Source organism: Zea mays, chromosome 2 (assembly GCF_902167145.1).
Source record: "Zea mays cultivar B73 chromosome 2, Zm-B73-REFERENCE-NAM-5.0, whole genome shotgun sequence".
Classification (NCBI taxonomy): domain Eukaryota; kingdom Viridiplantae; phylum Streptophyta; class Magnoliopsida; order Poales; family Poaceae; genus Zea; species Zea mays.
Window position 1 is genome coordinate 223852566 of NC_050097.1, and position 18491 is coordinate 223871056.

Genomic DNA, 18491 nt, shown 5'->3' on the forward strand with positions numbered 1-18491 from the left:
GAGACTAAAACCCCATAATTATTCTGTTGCCCTTACCTTTACTTTGTAATATTTAGTTGTGAGAGCATGTTTGTATGGACAGCTAATGTTGTGAGTATATTTCAAATGCATTTGAGACTTTGATAGTGTATTTAATGACTTTAGAATCTGTTTAGTCTCTATAACTAAATATGTAGGAACTAAAGTTTAATCCTAGGATTAATGGAAACCAAACATGTCCTTAAATACCAAAAAATAAAGAGTAAACTACAAACATGTTAATGAGGCTGCTAGGTGTACGCGTTGTCCTGTATCGCACGGGCAACGGGCGGCAGAATTCCGGAATCCGCCCAATAAATAAATGAGGCCTCGAAACGGAAAAGGCGTTTGCCAGTAACCCGCGCAGACGGTCGGCCGGTGGCCCAGGTCAAATAGTACACGAACGCAGTGAGTAGTGATGACATCGTCGGCCGCCCCGCGCACGTGTGGGCACGCCAGAGCACGGACGGTTGCGTGCCATGCTCCCATTCCCTGTGCCATCCAGCTGATCCAACCTGCACAGCAATCATCGGAGCTTGCCAGTGCCACCAGAGCAATATTTCCGACCTCTGGCTTGACACGCCCATGGCTCTCTGTCTTTGGTGGTGCCGGAGTTGACAACGAATCCAGCTCTAGGCTGAACGACAAAGGATGTTTAGCGCATTGAAAATGTGCTTGAAATACTGATTTAAAGACCAAGAAAAGAAATTTGATTAAGTCCACCAACATGAAAAATCTGAAGAGGTCTATTCAACTACAAATTTTTTACTTCTTAAATGGTACGCAAGGTGACTTTGTTTGACAATAGCCAGGTGTTACGATCGCAGGGAGTCGCTTATCAGGCAGGATGCATGAGTGACACTCGCCAGCCGCCACAGGACTGCGCCATCATTCGATGGATCTTTTGAATGCAAGACAAAATGTAACTGTTGACACATCTTGCTCTCAACATTGCACGGCAGAATGTCCATCCGGCAAAATAATGTAATATTGTCGAATTGGTATGGCCTCAAATTTCAGCCACACAAAGATAGGACAATCATAAACCGAACCTCAGCTGCATTAACATGACACGAAAAAAAACAAGAAATACACGACCAAAACAGAGCAGGCAGCGCAAAGGACCAATTTGGTTTGCGCTTAGGCCTTCCGCCGACCAACTTGCGCAACGAATCCAGCTTTGATTGGTGCAACGGACCGTGAAGATCCACACTAGATAACAAAAGAAATAACTCGTTAGAGTTGGAATCAAAATAGGAGTCTTCCGGTATGATTTCAAAGAATAGCTTCAGAACTTTGCAGATGCTATCACTCTTTTCACTCAATCAATGTACGCACACAATAACAGAGCGTGAATTTTCAGAACGGGAAATGTTTGGTTCGTAGGAGAGGAGAGAAGTCGAGAATATAATATCCATACCCAAAAATACCAATAAATATATAAGTGACAGTGAAACTGATAAGTGGATATTGCATGCAACAAATATATAACTCTACCCAAGCCTCAGTAATTGCACTTCTTATCACAGAAGACTAGTCAAACAATGTAGGCAATAAAATTGCAACTCATCATTGGCAGAATCATGAACTAGCATCATAGTTCCATGCAAGCGTCAACTATAGAACACTAGGAGTGTTTACCTAGTGAAAGTAACATGGAAGTCAAATGAGAATGAAACTAGCAACAAGAGGTATAATATTTGATCTTCCAATCCAATATGATAAATGGAAGAAAGACTCAGGTTCTGCAGATGCTATCACATCAACTAAAACGATGTAGGCAAATGGTATTTGCAAATCATCAAAGTCTAGAACACCATGGCTGGACCAAGCAACGCCTAACAAGCCGACCCACAAATGGAGGGACAAATGTATACTGGGAAAGCTAGCAAAGAAGTCTTCATTTTTAAAAAGATGTTTAATCAGCACATAACTTTCTAGAGCAGCATAACAGGCAACGATAACAGTGATAGCAGATAATGCATGGAATGAATTGTTTTGTGCCTCAGAAATTGCACTTCTTATCACAGACTTTCAGACAATGTAGGCAATAAAGTTGCAACTCATCATTGGCAGAAAAATACAAAGATAGCAGGGCAGATGGTGCCAACAAGCAATGTATAACAAAACTGTAATGCTGCAAAACAGTCATGTATGAAACAGGAGTAACCGAAAGTGCCCAGAGCCGTTAGAAAATATCACATCAGAACAGCAGTCCCCACATCCTACATTGTTTTGCAAGACATTTTACCTGTTCGCAGCGAAGGAAGAACAGACGATTTTCTTTGGACAAAATAGTATCAGGGCTCTTGCATCCATTGCAGATGACATACTCATCTGTGAAATTCAGTCAAGTTTCAGATCGCGGGGAGAGAGAAAAAAGGTAAACTACAATCATATTTATTCAATCATAATAGCAAACAGCAAGTATGCTTATAAAAGGAAAGCAGCACCATATATCCAAAAAGGCATACTACAAATATCAACGCAATCAAAATGGATAGCTTACTGATGTATCTCCTCAGGATTGCTTCAAAGTTTTTAGGAGCAAATCTTCCCTTGATCACCAACCTTTGCTGCCCATCAAGTGACCCACTTGTTCCCATTTCGGCAAGTAAAAACATCATTACATGCTCAGGTTGCCTATGCATCCTGAAGATACAATTAAAAGTTAGTTCATTGTAATTTTATCACCTGGAGCAGCAGAGAGCACTAATGAAAGTGGGACATTATCAGTAAAAGAAATGTGCAGACACGATTATGTTGAAACTCACGTTTTACACAAATCCATAAAATTAACAAAAACTGTCTTCTTTGTTCCCTCCCTAAGAACTTGAGGTGGCCTCATAACGGTTCTCCGCCTATCACCAGCAAGATCTGGGTTGTTCTCACGAAGAATGTTGAACACTCTGTCCAACAGCTGCAACATAAATGCTCAAGGTCAAATTTCACTAAGGTCCCGTTTGTTTCCTTTCATTTTGAGGAATTGGAATTTTACTAATGGAATAGGCTTTTTTTTAGAATGTGACATTCCACCACTTTCCAAAGTTATCATATTAGCCTATCTCAAATTCATGGGGTGACAAATGGAAATTGATTATATAGATTTACATACTATTTTCCGATGCACAACTTATAGCACACTCTTCTACTTGCTTCGATATAACATAAATGTAGTATATAACTATCTCTCTCATATGATTTAGGATAATATTCAAATATATTACATATATAAATATACGAACTTAATTAGTTTTGTCTAAATTATAATTATTAAAATGGAATTCAATTCCAACGAAACAAACGGGGCACAAAAAAAAGTAACAGAGGGTGTAGTCAATTGGATCCTCCAAGCCAGTTATATATGGGAGAACCGCAGTGAAAACAAGTAATCAAATTAGTAATAAAGATTGATGCATTCTGAATGCAACCAAAGAAACAGGTGTGAACAGCATGTAAGTCATAAAGTGGAAAGGCAAAATGTGGTTGAAATGGCATAGAACATTTAGAACCACAACAAGGGTGTAAAGCTGTGGAAAAAATTGTGACATCCCACCAAAAGGATACCAAATAGTCACATGTTTACTAATATAATGACTAATGCACAATGATCCATGTTTACAAGGGAAAAATAATTGGCAGAAGATATTTAATCACCTCCTCGTATTTATAATCCCGGTCAGTTCCTTCCCAAGGATATGTAGGGCCACCTCCAAGCACAATACCGTCCCCTTGTTCCTCTACAACTTGATCACCTGAAAAGCAGGGAGTCAGATAGTGCAAAAGTACTCAACAAGAGCAAGGATTAGATTCAGAACAAATGAAATGCACCTTGAGTGTCCTCCCCATCTCCAAGGTCATCAATAGATGAATCAAGATCCACCTGAAATTTTGCGGAATGAACAAATGTAAAGCCTCCTCAATTCATCGATCGGTTCTTAAAATTTGAGGAGTGGATAAGTCTCGATTAGTTTTCTGGTTCGTAAACGTTGTCCAGTACTCCGGTCTAACTCCGAGTGTGTTTTGAGTGGCAAAATATCAATCATTCCGTGCATTTTATATTGTATTGTATTGTATCTGCCGTACCTGCTTCTTCTTTTTCTTCTTCATTCCAGTGAAGTTAAGTTCAGCAGGTTCTGCAACTGCTAGCGATTCTGTCTTCTCTGCAAGCTTGTCCACTTCATCAGAAGGCTCTTGGATGACAACCTTCTTCTTCTTCTTCTTCTTGGTTGGATCAAAGGGGGCAAGCTGTAGAAGGGAAAAAAATACATACACATAAACATGTGGCGGAACAGAACCTCAGATCCAACCCACAACTCACAAGCTCAACACTAGCTGGAACCGCATCGAATCAGGGCAATCAACCGAACGGCACTAGAACTAGAACTAACTGAAACAACCTATCTCGATCAGCGCAGCGACGGGGACAGAGCCGGCTCACCTCGGAGGCCTCCTCCCTCCTCTCCGGGTGCTCCTCGTCCGCCATGGCTGACGCGCCCGCCTTCACCTCCTAGTCGCCCCTATCCGAACCGAGCGCTCCGATCTCTGAGACGGCACGAAGCAGGTTAGTTCGAACGCGGGGCGCTAGTCGACTGGATCGACACGAGATGTTCGCGTGGCAGTTCTCACGGATGGAGAGCGCGAGCGAGTGAGCGAGAGACGACGGTGAGTCGGTGACGGCGGCGCGGTTGTTCGAATTAGGGTTTTCTCGGTGGAGATCCTTTCCTCTTATCTTTTCCTCCTCTCAGTGTCAACCTGAGCCGTTGATTTAGATCGGACGCAGTACATCGGTCCTCGAAAAGTGGAAAATATCCTATGCAATCACTTATCCTGGTGCAAGCATGCAATCAAGCGATCTGGTGCATCCGATCTATATCTAATGATGACTGTTATTTTATATTTAACCCATTCCACATAAAACATAGTACCTATTTTACTTTTAACCCCTTTCATATGAAACCGTTGGATCTGGATTGAATGCTTTGGATAGTTTAATTGTACGTTTGCACCAAAATGAGTGATTGCACAGGATATGTCCTCGAGGAAAAGTACCTTAAAAAGTTGGAATTGCCTCGGTGGCTGTCGTCTCTCTGCGGTCTGCTGCCCCTCGATCCCCTTCCTTCCCAGCACCGGCACGGCCAGACGTAAATGTTCGAGGCCGCATGCGACGACGGCACGCTGAGTGCTCCACCCTACATCGGCGGTGGCGGCGCCAACGGCAGCGATCCAGTTTGTTTTTGTTGTTGACTTGTTCAGTACATGTTACAAACCGTGGAATGAGCCTAACAATTTCAATTTCCGGCGGAATAAGGGCCATTTAGTTCATTTAGTCATCCGAGTAAACTTTAGTGGCTAGATTAACTTATTTGGTTCCACTGATGAGATCTAACTAAAAAGCATTAATTGCTGCGAATAATGACTATATTATCCCTATTAATAAGTGGATGTTTGATGCAACAAGGAGAAGATATCAGATAACGTAAAAATCTTATTTTAGTCTCTTTTAGAGCATCTCCAATAGTTATGTAAATTTAGCACCCTAAAATATAAAATTAAGAAGTTACTAAATCACTTTAAGGAGTATAAAATATGTGTGCTCCAATAGTTCTCTATTTATTGGTTGTTAATTTTTAAAATTATCCACGCCAACAAAAAAGTTAGCATGCTTTCGATTTTTAATTGAGATAGCACATCAACAATCTTCCATAATGTCTTGAAAGTTCGAAGTTGTCGATGGAAGACCAGAAGATCACCGCGGCAACGACATGAAGACAACACATGGCACTAGAGATAGATTTATGCTCAGCGGGACGGTGGGATGACGCAAAACAGTGGCCTAAATATGGAGCTTGTTCGCTGCGGCTTGCTGCGGCTGCAATCCGGCTGCGGCTGCGGCTTCTACAGTATTTTTCTCTCTATGGATTGCAGCTGCAGCAGTCTAAACAGCTGCAACAGTGTCGGCTTGTAGCCAGCCGAACACGCCCATGGTTTTCGCGATGGATTTAGAACCGACATTATTTAGGGAGTCCCAACATGGTTGGTAAATATAGGGACGAAATTAGATTTTATAGAGAGTTTGTAAATTTAAGAACCTGCTTTACATAACTGTTAGAGAAGAGTTTTTCGGAAAACTTCTTAAATTCATATTTAGAGAGTTATTTACATAGCTATTGGAGATGCTCTTAGTCACCTCTTAGTGACTAATAAAAAACTAAAATCTAGTCACCATATTCGTTTTTTATGAACTAAAAGTAACTAAACATTAGTCATCCTAAACCAAATGAGACAAAGTCACTATGTTTGCTTCTTGTTGACGCCTTTTTGGAGCGTCAAACACTCAACAAGAACCGTGGGCGGTGCCCTCTGCACAGGGCCGGACGGTCCGCGGCTTGGTGCGAGGCGTGACGGTGCTCTCTGCACAAGAGCGGACGGTCCGCGCGCAGGGGCCGAACGGTCCGCGGCCTGGTGCAAGGCTAGGGCTCATGCCTGACGGCCGGATGGTCCGCGCCCTGGGGCCGGACGGTCCACGCGTACGCAGGGGCGGCGGAAGATCGCCGGCGGCGCCTGGATCTCGCTCCCGGGAGGGACCCCGGCGGGGAGGAGAGATCCTAGGAGTTGTCTAGGCTCGGGTCGGCCGACCTAGACTCTTCTAATCGACGTAGAGTCGAAGAGAAGCGGAGAATTTGGGGATCGAGAGGCTAAACTAGAACTAGACTAGAACTACTCCTAATTGTACTGGAAATAAATGCGAATAGAAGATGTATTGATTCGATTGATGATGATTACAAATCGGTCGTATACCTCTCTATTTATAGAGGAGGGGGCTGGACCCTTTACAAACTAATTTCCGAGCTTTTCCCATGATTTTAGCTAACAACCGTAACACAAAACTCGGAACCCTAATCTTTTCTGCCCACGCGCGGACCGTCCGGCCCCAAGGCGCGGACTATCCGGACCGCGGACCGTCCGGCCTCAGGGTCGGACCGTCCGCAAGGCTCAATTTGGTTCCAAACATATGCCCCCTGCCTTTTGGTGGAGCTGAGCGAACCAAAAGCAACTAACTCGATGTGATCACATCAGTTTTCTTAGGCATTTTGACACTTACTAGGATGACACGCAGTGGCCTTAGTCCCGATGGTTGACTCAACAGACTTGACCCCTTTAGCTTTAATCGAACTGTTAGTCCCAATACCGCCGAGCGCCATACTGGTCCTGACCATTTCGTCACCTTGCTTTCCTAATTTTCTAAGTGTTTTGGCGTAGCTTTGTAGTCGACCAGGTCTTCTCCTTGCAGGTCGTCTTCCTCCATGGGCGTTGGTACGTCGTTGCAGGTGTCATGGTGTATTGCGGATGAGTCGGCCTCAGGGGTTGGACGGTCCGCGCCCTGTACGGTTGGTCCGGTCTTTATAGCCGGATTGTCTGCTATACCTGCAAAGAGCTGCACAGTTGTTGTTTTATTTTCTGTCTTTATGGTCGTTTGATTTTCCTCAACGTTCTTTGGTCTCCATATCTTTTGTGGTGGCGGATACTGCGGATGTGTGTCATTGAATATTTTTTCCGCCTCCTTCTCCTGATTCTCCTTTGCTCTAAGGCGTTGTAATTTTCGCTTTTGCGATCGTGTCAATCCCGATGAGCACCATCGGGGGCATGGAGTATTTTGGATCGACTATTTTATTGACAGTCATACTTTTCTTTTGTTTGTGTTGGCCGATTCACCAAAAATCATCAGTCCTTCGTTATTTTGTTGTACGACGACATCTGTCGTTCCTATTTTAATGACGTCTCCCTTTTTGTACTGTTGGGGGTTGTAGTTGTATGCCTGAAAGAGAATTAGGCTTACACCTTTTTCCTAAATGATTTTGGTGGTTGAATTGCCCAACACAAATAATTGGACTAACTAGTTTGCTCTAGTGTATAAGTTATACAGGTGCCAAAGGTTCACACTTAGCCAATAAAAAGACCAAGAATTGGGTTCATCAAAGAGAGCAAAGGGATAACCGAAGTGTGCCCTGGTCTGGCGCACCGGACTGTCCGGTGTGCCACCGGACAGTGTCCGGTGCACCAGGGGACTTCACGCTGAACTCCTCACCTTCGGGAAAATCCTGAGGCGCTCCGCTATAATTCACCGGACTGTCCGGTGTACACCGGACAGTGTCCGGTGCTCCAAGGAAGAACGTCTCAGGAACTCGCCAGCTTCGGGAATTCGCTCTGCTATAATTCACCGGACATGTCCGGTGTGCACCGGACTGTCCGGTGAGCCAGCGGAGCAACGACTATTCAGCGCCAACGGTCACCTGCTACAGCATTAAATGCATGCCAGAGCGCGCAGAAGTCAGGCACGCGCGAAGTGGCGCACCGGACACTCTACAGTGCATGTCCGGTGTGCCACCGGACATCCAGGCGGGCCCAACAGTCAGAGCTCCAACGGTCGGAACCCAACGGCCTGGTGACGTGGCTGGCGCACCGGACACTGTCTGGTGTGCACCGGACTGTCCGGTGCACCATGCGACAGACAGCCCCACCAAACGGCTAGTTTGGTGGTTGGGGCTATAAATACCCCCAACCACCCCACATTCAAGTCATCCAAGTTTTCCACCTTCCAACTACTTAAAAGAGCTCTAGCATTCAATTCTAGACACACTCAAGTGATCAACTCCTCTCCCAATTCCACAAAAGCTTTAGTGATAAGTGAGAGTGATTTGTTGTGTTCTTTTGAGCTCTTGCGCTTGGATCGCTTTCTTCTTTCTCATTCTTTTCTTGTGATCAATACTCACTTGTAACCGAGGCAAGAGACACCAATTGTGTGGTGGTCCTTGCGGGGAAGTTTTGTTCCCGGTTGATTTAAGAAGAGAAAGCTCACTCGGTCTGAGGGACCGTTTGAGAGAAGGAAAGGGTTGAAAAAGAGACCCAGTCTTTGTGACCACCTCAACGGGGAGTAGGTTTGCGAGAACCGAACCTCGGTAAAACAAATCCGCGTGTCACACTTCTCATTTGCTTGCGATTTGTTTTTCACCCTCTCTCGCGGACTTGATTATATTTCTAACGCTAACCCGGCTTGTAGTTGTGATTAACTTTGTAAATTTCAGTTTCACCCTATTCACCCACCTCTAGGCGACTTTCAATTGGTATCGGAGCCCGGTGCTTCAATAGAGCCTAACCGCTCGAAGTGATGTCGGGAGATCACGCCAAGAAGGAGATGGAGACCGGCGAAAAGCCCACTACAAGCCACGGGAAGGCTTCATCGGAAGAGTCCCGCAAAAAGGGAAAGGGGAATGAGAAGACAGCTTCTTCCCGCAAGTCGCATCGGAGTGGCGACAAGATAAAGAAGATGAGGAAGGTGGTCTACTACGAGACCGACACTTCATCACCTTCCACCTCCGGCTCCGACGCGCCCTCCGTAACTTCTAAGCGCCATGAGCGCAAGAAGTTTAGTAAGATCCCCTTACATTACCCTCGCACTTCTAGACATACTCCATTACTTTCTGTTCCATTAGGCAAACCGCCAACCTTTGACAGTGAAGATTATGCTAGGTGGAGTGATTTAATGAAATTTCATCTAAACTCACTCCACAAAAGTATATGAAATGTTATTGAGTTTGGAGCACAGGTACCATCCATATGGGATGAGGATTATGATGAGGACGAGGTGGCCCAAATCGAGCACTTCAACTCCCAAGCCACAACAATACTCCTCGCCTCTCTAAGTAGGGAGGAGTACAACAAGGTGCAAAGATTAAAGAGCGCCAAGGAATTTTGGGACGTGCTCAAAACCGCGCACGAGGGTGATGAACTCACCAAGATCACCAAGCGGGAAACGATCGAGGGGGAGCTCGGTCGTTTCCGTCTTCGCCAAGGGGAGGAGCCACAAGACATGTACAACCGGCTCAAAACCTTGGTGAATCAAGTGCGCAACCTCGGGAGCAAGAAGTGGGATGACCACGAGGTGGTTAATGTTATTCTAAGATCGCTTATTTTCCTTAACCCTACTCAAGTACAATTAATTTGTGGCAATCCTAGATACACACTAATGACTCCCAAGGAAGTAATCGGGAATTTTGTGAGCTTTGAATTTATGATCAAGGGCTCACGGAAGATCAACGAGCTTGACGGTCCTTCCACGTCCGAAGCTCAACCCGTCGCATTCAAGGCGACGGAAGAAAAGAAGGAGGAGTCTACACCGAGTAGAACACCCATCGACGCCTCCAAGCTCGACAATGAGGAAATGACGCTCGTCATCAAGAGCTTCCGCTAAATCCTCAAGCAAAGGAGGGGGAAAGATTACAAGCCTCGCTCCAAGAAGGTTTGCTACAAGTGTGGTAAGCCCGGTCACTTTATAGCAAAATGTCCTATTTCTAGTGATAGTGACAGGGGCGACGACAAGAAGGGGAGAAGAAAGGATAAGAAGAGGTACTACAAGAAGAAGGGCGGCGATGCCCATGTTTGTCGGGAGTGGGACTCCGACGAAAGCTCTAGCGACTCCTCCGACGACGAGGACGCCGCCAACATCGCCGTCACCAAGGGACTTCTCTTCCCCAACGTCGGCCACAAGTGCCTCATGGCAAAGGACGACAAAAAGAAAAAGGTTAAATCTAAATCATCCACTAGATATGAGTCTTCTAGCGATGATAATGCTAGTGATGAGGAAGATAATTTACGTACTCTTTTTGCCAACTTAAACATGCAACAAAATGAGAAATTAAATGAATTGATTAGTGCTATCCATGAGAAGGATGATCTCTTGGACTCCCAAGAGGACTTCCTTATAAAAGAAAACAAGAAGCATGTTAAAGTAAAAAATGCTTATGCTCTAGAAGTTGAAAAATGTGAAAAATTATCTAGTGAGCTAAGCACTTGCCATGAGACTATAGACAACCTTAGAAATGAGAATGCTAATTTGTTAGCTAAGGTTGATTCTATTGCCTGTAATGTTTCAATTCCCAATCTTAGAAATGATAATGATGATTTACTTGCTAGGATTGAAGAATTGAACATATCTCTTGCTAGCCTTAGAGATGAAAATGAAAAATTGCTTGCTAAGGCTAAAGATTCTGATGTTTGCAATGCTACTATTTCCGATCTTAGAGATAAAAAGTGATATATTGCGTTCTAAGATTGTTGAACTTAATTCTTGCAAACCCTCTACATCTATCGTTGAACATGTTACTATTTGCACTAGATGTAGAGATGTTAGCATTGATGCTATTCATGATCACATGGCTTTAATTAAACAACAAAATGATCATATAGAAAAATTAGATGCTAAAATTGCCGAGCATGACTTAGAGAACGAAAAATTTAAATTTGCTAGAAGCATGCTCTATAGAGGGAGACGCCCTGGCATTAAGGATGGCATTGGTTTCCAACAGGGAGGCAATGTGAAAGTTAATGCCCCTTCTAAGAAATTGTCCAACTTTGTAAAGGGCAAGGCTCCCATGCCTCAGGATAACGAGGGTTACATTTTATACCCTGCTGGTTATCCTGAGAGCAAAATTAGGAGAATTCACTCTAGGAAGTCTCACTCTGGCCCTAATCATGCTTTTATATATAAGGGTGAGACATCTAGTTCTAAGCAACAAACCCATGCTAAGTTGTCTAAGAAGAAAACTCCTAGTGCAGCAAATGACCATGACATTTCATTTAAAACCTTTGATGCATCTTATGTCTTAACTAACAAATCCGGCAAGGTAGTTGCCAAATATGTTGGGGCAAGCACAAGGGGTCAAAGACTTGTGTTTGGGTACCCAAAGTTCTTGTATCTAATGCTAAAGGACCCAAAACCATTTGGGTACCTAAAGTCAAGAACTAAAAATGTTTTGTAGGTTTATGCATCCGGGGCTCAAGTTGGATCATCGACAGTGGGTGTACAAACCACATGACAGGGGAGAAAAAGATGTTCTCCTCCTATGAGAAAAACCAAGATCTCCAACGAGCTATCACATTCGGGGATAGAAATCAAGGTTTGGTCAAAGGATTGGGTAAAATTGCTATATCTCCTGACCATTCTATTTCCAGTGTTTTTCTTGTAGATTCATTAGATTACAATTTGCTTTCTGTATCTCAATTATGCAAAATGGGCTACAACTATCTATTTACTGATGTAGGTGTCACTGTCTTTAGAAGAAGTGATGATTCAATAGCATTTAAAGGAGTGTTAGAGGGTCAGCTATACTTGGTAGATTTTGATAGAGCTGAACTCGACACTTGCTTAATTGCTAAGACTAACATGGGTTGGTTATGGCACCGCCGACTAGCCCATGCTGGGATAAAGAATCTTCATAAGCTTCTAAAGGGAGAGCACATTTTAGGATTAACAAATGTTCATTTTGAGAAAGACAGGATTTGTAGCGCATGCCAAGCAGAGAAGCAAATTGGTGCCCACCATCCACATAAGAACATCATGACGTCTGACAGGCCACTGGAGCTCCTACACATGGACCTATTCGGTCCGATCGCTTACATAAGCATCAGCGGGAGTAAGTACTGTCTAGTTATTATGGATGGCTATTCTCGCTTCACTTGGGTGTTCTTTTTGCAGGAAAAATCACACCCAAGAGACCTTAAAAGGATTCTTGAGACGGGCTCAAAATGAGTTCGGCTTAAGGATCAAGAAAATTAGAAGCGACAACGGGACGGAGTTCAAGAACTCTCAAATTGAAGGCTTCCTTGAGGAGGAGGGCATCAAGCATGAGTTCTCTTCTCCCTACACGCCACAACAAAATGGTGTAGTGGAGAGGAAGAATAGAACTCTATTGGACATGGCAAGAACCATGCTTGATGAGTACAAGACTTCGAATCGGTTTTGGGCCGAGGCGGTCAACACTGCTTGCTACGCCATCAACCAGTTATATCTACACCGAATCCTTAAGAAGACATCATACTAACTCCTAACCGGTAAAAAGCCCAATATTTCATATTTAGAGTCTTTGGTAGCAAATGCTTTATACTTGTTAAAAGAGGTAGAAAATCTAAATTTGCTCCTAAGACTGTAGAAGGCTTTTTACTAGGATATGTGTCGGGGACCATAATTAGGGGTACCCTCAAGACGCCTAATTCTCAGCTGGTAACCCCCATCAGCATAAAGCTGCAGAGGCCTGATGGGTGCGATTAAGTCAGGGGTCAGTCCATACGAGCGACTCGATCACGCCTCGCCCGAGCCTAGCCTCGGACAAGGTCAGCCGACCCCGAGGGATTTCCGTCTCGCCCGAGGCCCCCCTCCAACGGCGGACACATCTCCGGCTCGCCCGAGGCCTTGCCTTCGCTAAGAAGCAACCCTGACTAAATCGCCGCGCCGACCGACCGAGTCGCAGGAGCATTTAATGCAAAGGTGGCCTGGCACCTTTATCCTGACGCGCGCCCCCCGGCAGAGCCGAAGTGACCGTCGTCACTTCGCCGCTCCACTGACCGGTCTGACAGAAGGACAGCGCCGCCTGCGCCACTCCGACTGCAGTTCCACTTGACAGAGTGAGACTGACAGGCGGTCAGGCCCTGCCAAAGGCGCCATAGGAAACTCCGCTCCGCCCGACCCAGGGCTCGGACTCGGGCTAAGCCCCGGAAGACAGCGAACTCCGCTCCGCCCGACCCAGGGCTCGGACTCGGGCTAAGCCCCGGAAGACGGCGAACTCCGCTCTGCCCGACCCAGGGCTCGGACTCGGGCTAAGCCCCGGAAGACGACGAACTCCGCTCTGCCCGACCCAGGGCTCGGACTCGGGCTAGGCCCCGGAAGACGGTGAACTCCGCTCCGCCCGACCCAGGGCTCAGACTCGGGCTAGGCCCCGGAAGACGACGAACTCCGCTTCGCCCGACCCCAGGGCTCGGACTCCGCCCTGGCCTCTGCCGAACGACCTCCGCCTCGCCCGACCCAGGGGCTCGGGCTCGGTCTCGGCCATGGAAGACAGACTCGACCTCGGCTTCGGAGGAGCCTCCACGTCGCCCGACCTAGGGCGCAGGCCAGCCACGTCAACAGGAAGCGCCATCATCACCCTACCCCGAGCCGACTCGGGCCGCAGAGAACAAGACCGGTGTCCCATCTGGCTAGCTCCGCCAGATAGACAATGATGGCGCCCCGCAAGCCCTGTGACGACGGCGACTCTCAGCTCTCTTACGGAAGCAGGAGGACGTCAGCAAGGACTCAACCGCTCCGACAGCTGTCCCTCCGCCAGGCTCCGTTGCTCCTCCGACAGCCACGACATCACACCAGCTGGGTGCCAAGATCTCTCCGGCTGCCACATTGGCATGTACTTAGGGCGCTAGCTCTCCCCCGCTAGACACGTAGCACTCTGCTACACCCCCATTGTACACCTGGATCCTCTCCTTACGCCTATAAAAGGAAGGACCAGGGCCCTCTTAGAGAGGGTTGGCCGCGCGGGGACGAGGACGAGACAGGCGCTCTCTTGGGGCCGCTCGCTTCCCTCACCCGCGTGGACGCTTGTAACCCCCTACTGCAAGCGCACCCGACCTGGGCGCGGGACGAACACGAAGGCCGCGGGATTTCCACCTCTCTCACGCCCGTCTCCGGCCACCTCGCTTCCCCCTTCGCGCTCGCCCACGCGCTCGACCCATCTGGGCTGGGGCACGCGGCACACTCACTCGTCGGCTTAGGGACCCCCCGGTCTCGAAACCCCGACAGTTGGCGCGCCAGGTAGGGGCCTGCTGCGTGTTGACGAACAGCTTCCCGTCAAGCTCCAGATGGGCAGTCTCCAGCAACCTCTCCGGCCCGGGACGGTGCTCCGTTTCGGAAGTCTTGAGTTCATGTCCTTGACGGCAGCTACGACATGATACTCCTTCCACCGCCGCGCGACAACGACAATGGCGGCCGACAACCCGCCCGCCGGCGGCGGAATCGACGACATCTTCCCCACGAGGTGGAAGAACAACATTCGAGCTCGCCCCGTCCTCTCCCCCGCCAACGGAGGAGGAGGCGGGGCAACCAAGGCCAAGCGGGAGGCCGCGCTTCGTCGGCTGTCGAGCGAATCGACGTCCCCAGCGCCCCAACGGGGGGCGCATCGGGCGTCGACCTCGCGTTTGAGACGAAGGCGGGCGCCGTCCCCCCGCGACACGCCAATCCCGAGCAAGTGGACGACGCCAGCGCGCTCGCGAAGAGCTTGCAGGACGTCGTTCTCGTACCTGAGACGACAGTGCAATCAGTCCCCGACGTGACTATGTCGCTCCTCGTCGACCAAAAGGTACCGACTGATTCCCATCCTACGTCATTTCGACTCAGCCTCAACCCGCCTAGCGACCTTGCTTTGGCGGGCGCTCTCGTTGAGGCGAGTGCAACCCCTCTGGGGTTTCGTATGCGGTCGCCTTGGGACCGGTTGACGGACGTCTCGACCTACGGGCCCTCTGGGTCCGAGGAAGATGACGATCCCAGCATCTGTTGGGATTTCTCTGGATTTGGCAACCCCAGTGCCATGCGGGACTTTATGACCGGATGTGACCACTGCCTCTCCGACTGTTCCGACGGTAGCCGCAGCCTCGACGACGAGGACTGCGGCCCAAGCCGCGAATGTTTCCACGTCGAGCTAGGGGATCCCTCCGAAGGCAACCATCTCGGCATGCCGGAGGACGGTGATCTCCCTAGGCCGGTGCCTTGCGCTGACATCCCGCTGGAGCTAGCTGTGGTCCCCGTTCCGGCGGGGGGTCACGACCCACAGCTCGAGCAAGTCCGCGGGGCACAAGCCAGGCTCGACGAGGGAGCAGGAGCGCTTGAGCCGATCCGCCGGGACGTCGGGCAGGTATGGGCGGGCCAACCCCCGACCGGAGAAGTACGTCACCTGCCCCAGGGTTTCCAGCACTGCGTCGCCAACAACGTCAGGGTCAGGCCGCCACCCGCATCCAGTGGGGTCAGTCAGAACCTGGCAGCCGCAGCGATGCTCCTCCGCGCGATGCCGGAGCCATCAACCACCGAGGGTCGGCGAATCCAGGGAGAGCTCAAGAATCTCCTGGAAGGCGCTGCGGTCCGACGGGCCGAGAGCTCTGCCTCCCGAAGGCAGGGATACCCCTCGGAACCTCATGCTACGACTTCCCGATTCATGCGGGAAGCCTCGGTCTACACCGGGCGCACGCGCAACACCGCGCCTGCGGCCCCGGGCCACCTCGGCAACGAGCACCATCGTCGCGACCGTCGGGCCCACCTCGACGAAAGGGTGCGCCGAGGCTACCACCCCAGGCGTGGGGGACGCTACGACAGCGGGGAGGATCGGAGTCCCTCGCCCGAACCACCCGGTCCGCAGGCCTTCAGTCGGGCCATCCGACGGGCGCCGTTCCCGACCCGGTTCCGACCCCCGACTACTATCACAAAGTACTCGGGGGAAACGAGACCGGAACTGTGGCTCGCAGACTACCGCCTGGCCTGCCAACTGGGTGGAACGGACGACGACAACCTCATCATCCGCAACCTCCCCCTGTTCCTCTCCGACACCGCTCGCGCCTGGTTGGAGCACCTGCCTCCCGGGCAGATCTCCAGCTAGGATGACTTGATCCAAGCCTTCGCCGGCAATTTCCAGGGCACGTACGTGCCCCCCGGGAATTCCTGGGACCTCCGAAGCTGCCGGCAACAGCCGGGAGAGTCTCTCCGGGACTACATCCGGCGATTCTCGAAGCAGCGCACCGAGCTGCCCAACATCACCGACTCGGATGTCATCGGCGCGTTCCTTGCCGGCACCACCTGTCGCGACCTGGTGAGTAAGTTGGGTCGCAAGACCCCCACCAGGGTGAGCGAGCTGATGGACATCGCCACCAAGTTCGCCTCTGGCCAGGAGGCGGTCGAGGCTATCTTCCGAAAGGATAAGCAGCCCCAGGGCCGCCCATCGGAAGATGCTCCCGAGGCGTCAACTCCACGCGGCGCCAAGAAGAAAGGCAGGAAGAAGTCGCAAGCGAAACGCGACGCCGCCGACGCGGACCTTGTCGCCGCCGCCGAGTACAAGAACCCTCGGAAACCCCCCGGAGGTGCTAACCTCTTCGACAAGATGCTCAAGGAGCCGTGCCCCTATCATCAGGGGCCCGTCAAGCACACCCTCGAGGAGTGTGTCATGCTTCGGCGCCACTTCCACAGGGCCGGGCCACCCGCAGAGGGTGGCAGGGCCCGCGACGACGACATGAAGGAAGATAACCGAGCAGGAGAGTTCCCCGAGGTCCGCGAGTGCTTCATGATCTACGGTGGGCATGCGGCGAACGCCTCGGCTCGGCATCGCAAGCAAGAGCGCCGGGAGGTCTGCTCGGTGAAGGTGGCGGCGCCAGTCTACCTAGACTGGTCCGACAAGCCCATCACCTTCGACCAAGCTGACCACCCCGACCACGTGCCGAGCCCGGGGAAATACCCGCTCGTCGTTGACCCCATCGTCGGCGACGCCAGGCTCACCAAGGTCCTGATGGACGGGGGCAGCTGCCTCAACATCATCTACGCCGAGTCCGAGACCCTCGGGCTCCTGCGCGTCGATCTGTCCTCCGTCCGAGCATGCGCTGCGCCCTTCCACGGGATCATTCCCGGGAAGCGCGTCCAGCCCCTCGGACAACTCGACCTTCCCGTCTGCTTCGGAACGCCCTCCAACTTCCGAAGGGAGACTTTGACGTTTGAGGTGGTCGGGTTCCGAGGAACCTACCACGCGGTATTGGGGAGGCCATGCTACGCGAAGTTCATGGCCGTCCCCAACTACACCTACCTGAAGCTCAAGATGCCGGGCCCCAACGGGGTCATCACCATCGGCCCCACGTACAAACACGCGTTCGAATGCGACGTGGAGTGCGTGGAGTACGCCGAGGCCCTCGCCGAGTCCGAGGCCCTCATCGCCGACCTGGAAAGCCTCTCCAAAGAGGTGCCAGACGTGAAGCGTCATGCCGGCAACTTCGAGCCAGCGGAGATGGTTAAGGCCGTCCCTCTTGACCCTAGTGGCGACACCTCCAAGCAGATCCGGATCGGTTCCGGGCTCGACCCCAAATAGGAAGCAGTGCTCGTCGACTTTCTCCGCGCAAACGCCGACGTCTTTGCGTGGAGTCCCTCGGGCATGCCTGGCATACCGAGGGATGTCGCCGAGCACTCGCTGGATATTCGGGCCGGAGCCCGACCCGTCAGGCAGCCTCTGCGCCGATTCGACAAGGGGAAGCGCAGAGTGATAGGCGAGGAGATCCACAAGCTAAAAGAAGCGAAAAGCGTCAAACTTAGCCCTGAAAGGTGGGCCCTTGGGGCGTCCCAGGGCATGGTCTTGGAGTTCATTATCCCCAAACGGGGCATCAAAGCCAACCAGGAAAAAACCCCGACCATCGCACAGCACCCCGAGCCCTTGCTGGGGGTACCCGGGGGCTGCACACACCCCCGGAAAGGCCGCTTGTCATCGCCGACGTTCTGGAGCCCGGAACGTACAAGCTGGCCGACGGTCAAGGCAAGGTCTACGACAACGCTTGGAACGTCCGACAGCTACGTCGCTTCTACCCTTAAGACGTTTTCAAGCTGTTTGTATACCTCGCTCATACACAAG

The 18491-nt window shown here is 50.1% G+C and overlaps 1 protein-coding gene and 3 non-coding genes across 4 annotated transcripts; all 4 read right to left on the minus strand.

Moving 5' to 3' along the window:
- Positions 1-959: 959 nt before the first annotated feature.
- LOC100193916 (Eukaryotic translation initiation factor 2 subunit beta) lies at positions 960-4705 on the minus strand. The gene is made up of 9 exons (NM_001138988.1): positions 4648-4705; positions 4460-4563; positions 4105-4266; positions 3850-3901; positions 3676-3773; positions 2793-2938; positions 2528-2670; positions 2270-2355; positions 960-1230 (listed from the first exon to the last, which is right to left on the minus strand). The coding sequence occupies exons 2-9, from the start codon at positions 4502-4504 to the stop codon at positions 1159-1161; spliced, it is 804 nt and encodes a 267-aa protein (NP_001132460.1). The 5' UTR covers positions 4505-4563; positions 4648-4705; the 3' UTR covers positions 960-1158.
- On the minus strand, positions 1516-1599 carry LOC111591006 (small nucleolar RNA SNORD34). The gene has a single exon (XR_004856774.1). It is a non-coding gene; the product is annotated as a small nucleolar RNA SNORD34 (small nucleolar RNA).
- LOC111591007 (small nucleolar RNA SNORD34) lies at positions 1750-1831 on the minus strand. Its single transcript, XR_004856775.1, has one exon. It is a non-coding gene; the product is annotated as a small nucleolar RNA SNORD34 (small nucleolar RNA).
- Positions 2017-2096, minus strand: LOC111591005 (small nucleolar RNA SNORD34). The gene has a single exon (XR_004856773.1). It is a non-coding gene; the product is annotated as a small nucleolar RNA SNORD34 (small nucleolar RNA).
- Positions 4706-18491: the final 13786 nt, after the last annotated feature.

Coding starts and splice junctions, on each gene's coding strand:
- LOC100193916 (NM_001138988.1), bottom strand. CDS start 4,504: ATGGCGGACGAGGAGCACCCGGAGAGGAGGGAGGAGGCCTCCGAG. Junction 2,939..3,675: donor GGGATTATAAATACGAGGAG/GTGATTAAATAT, acceptor TTTATGTTGCAG/CTGTTGGACAGAGTGTTCAA. Junction 2,356..2,527: donor AATCCTGAGGAGATACATCA/GTAAGCTATCCA, acceptor TGAATTTCACAG/ATGAGTATGTCATCTGCAAT.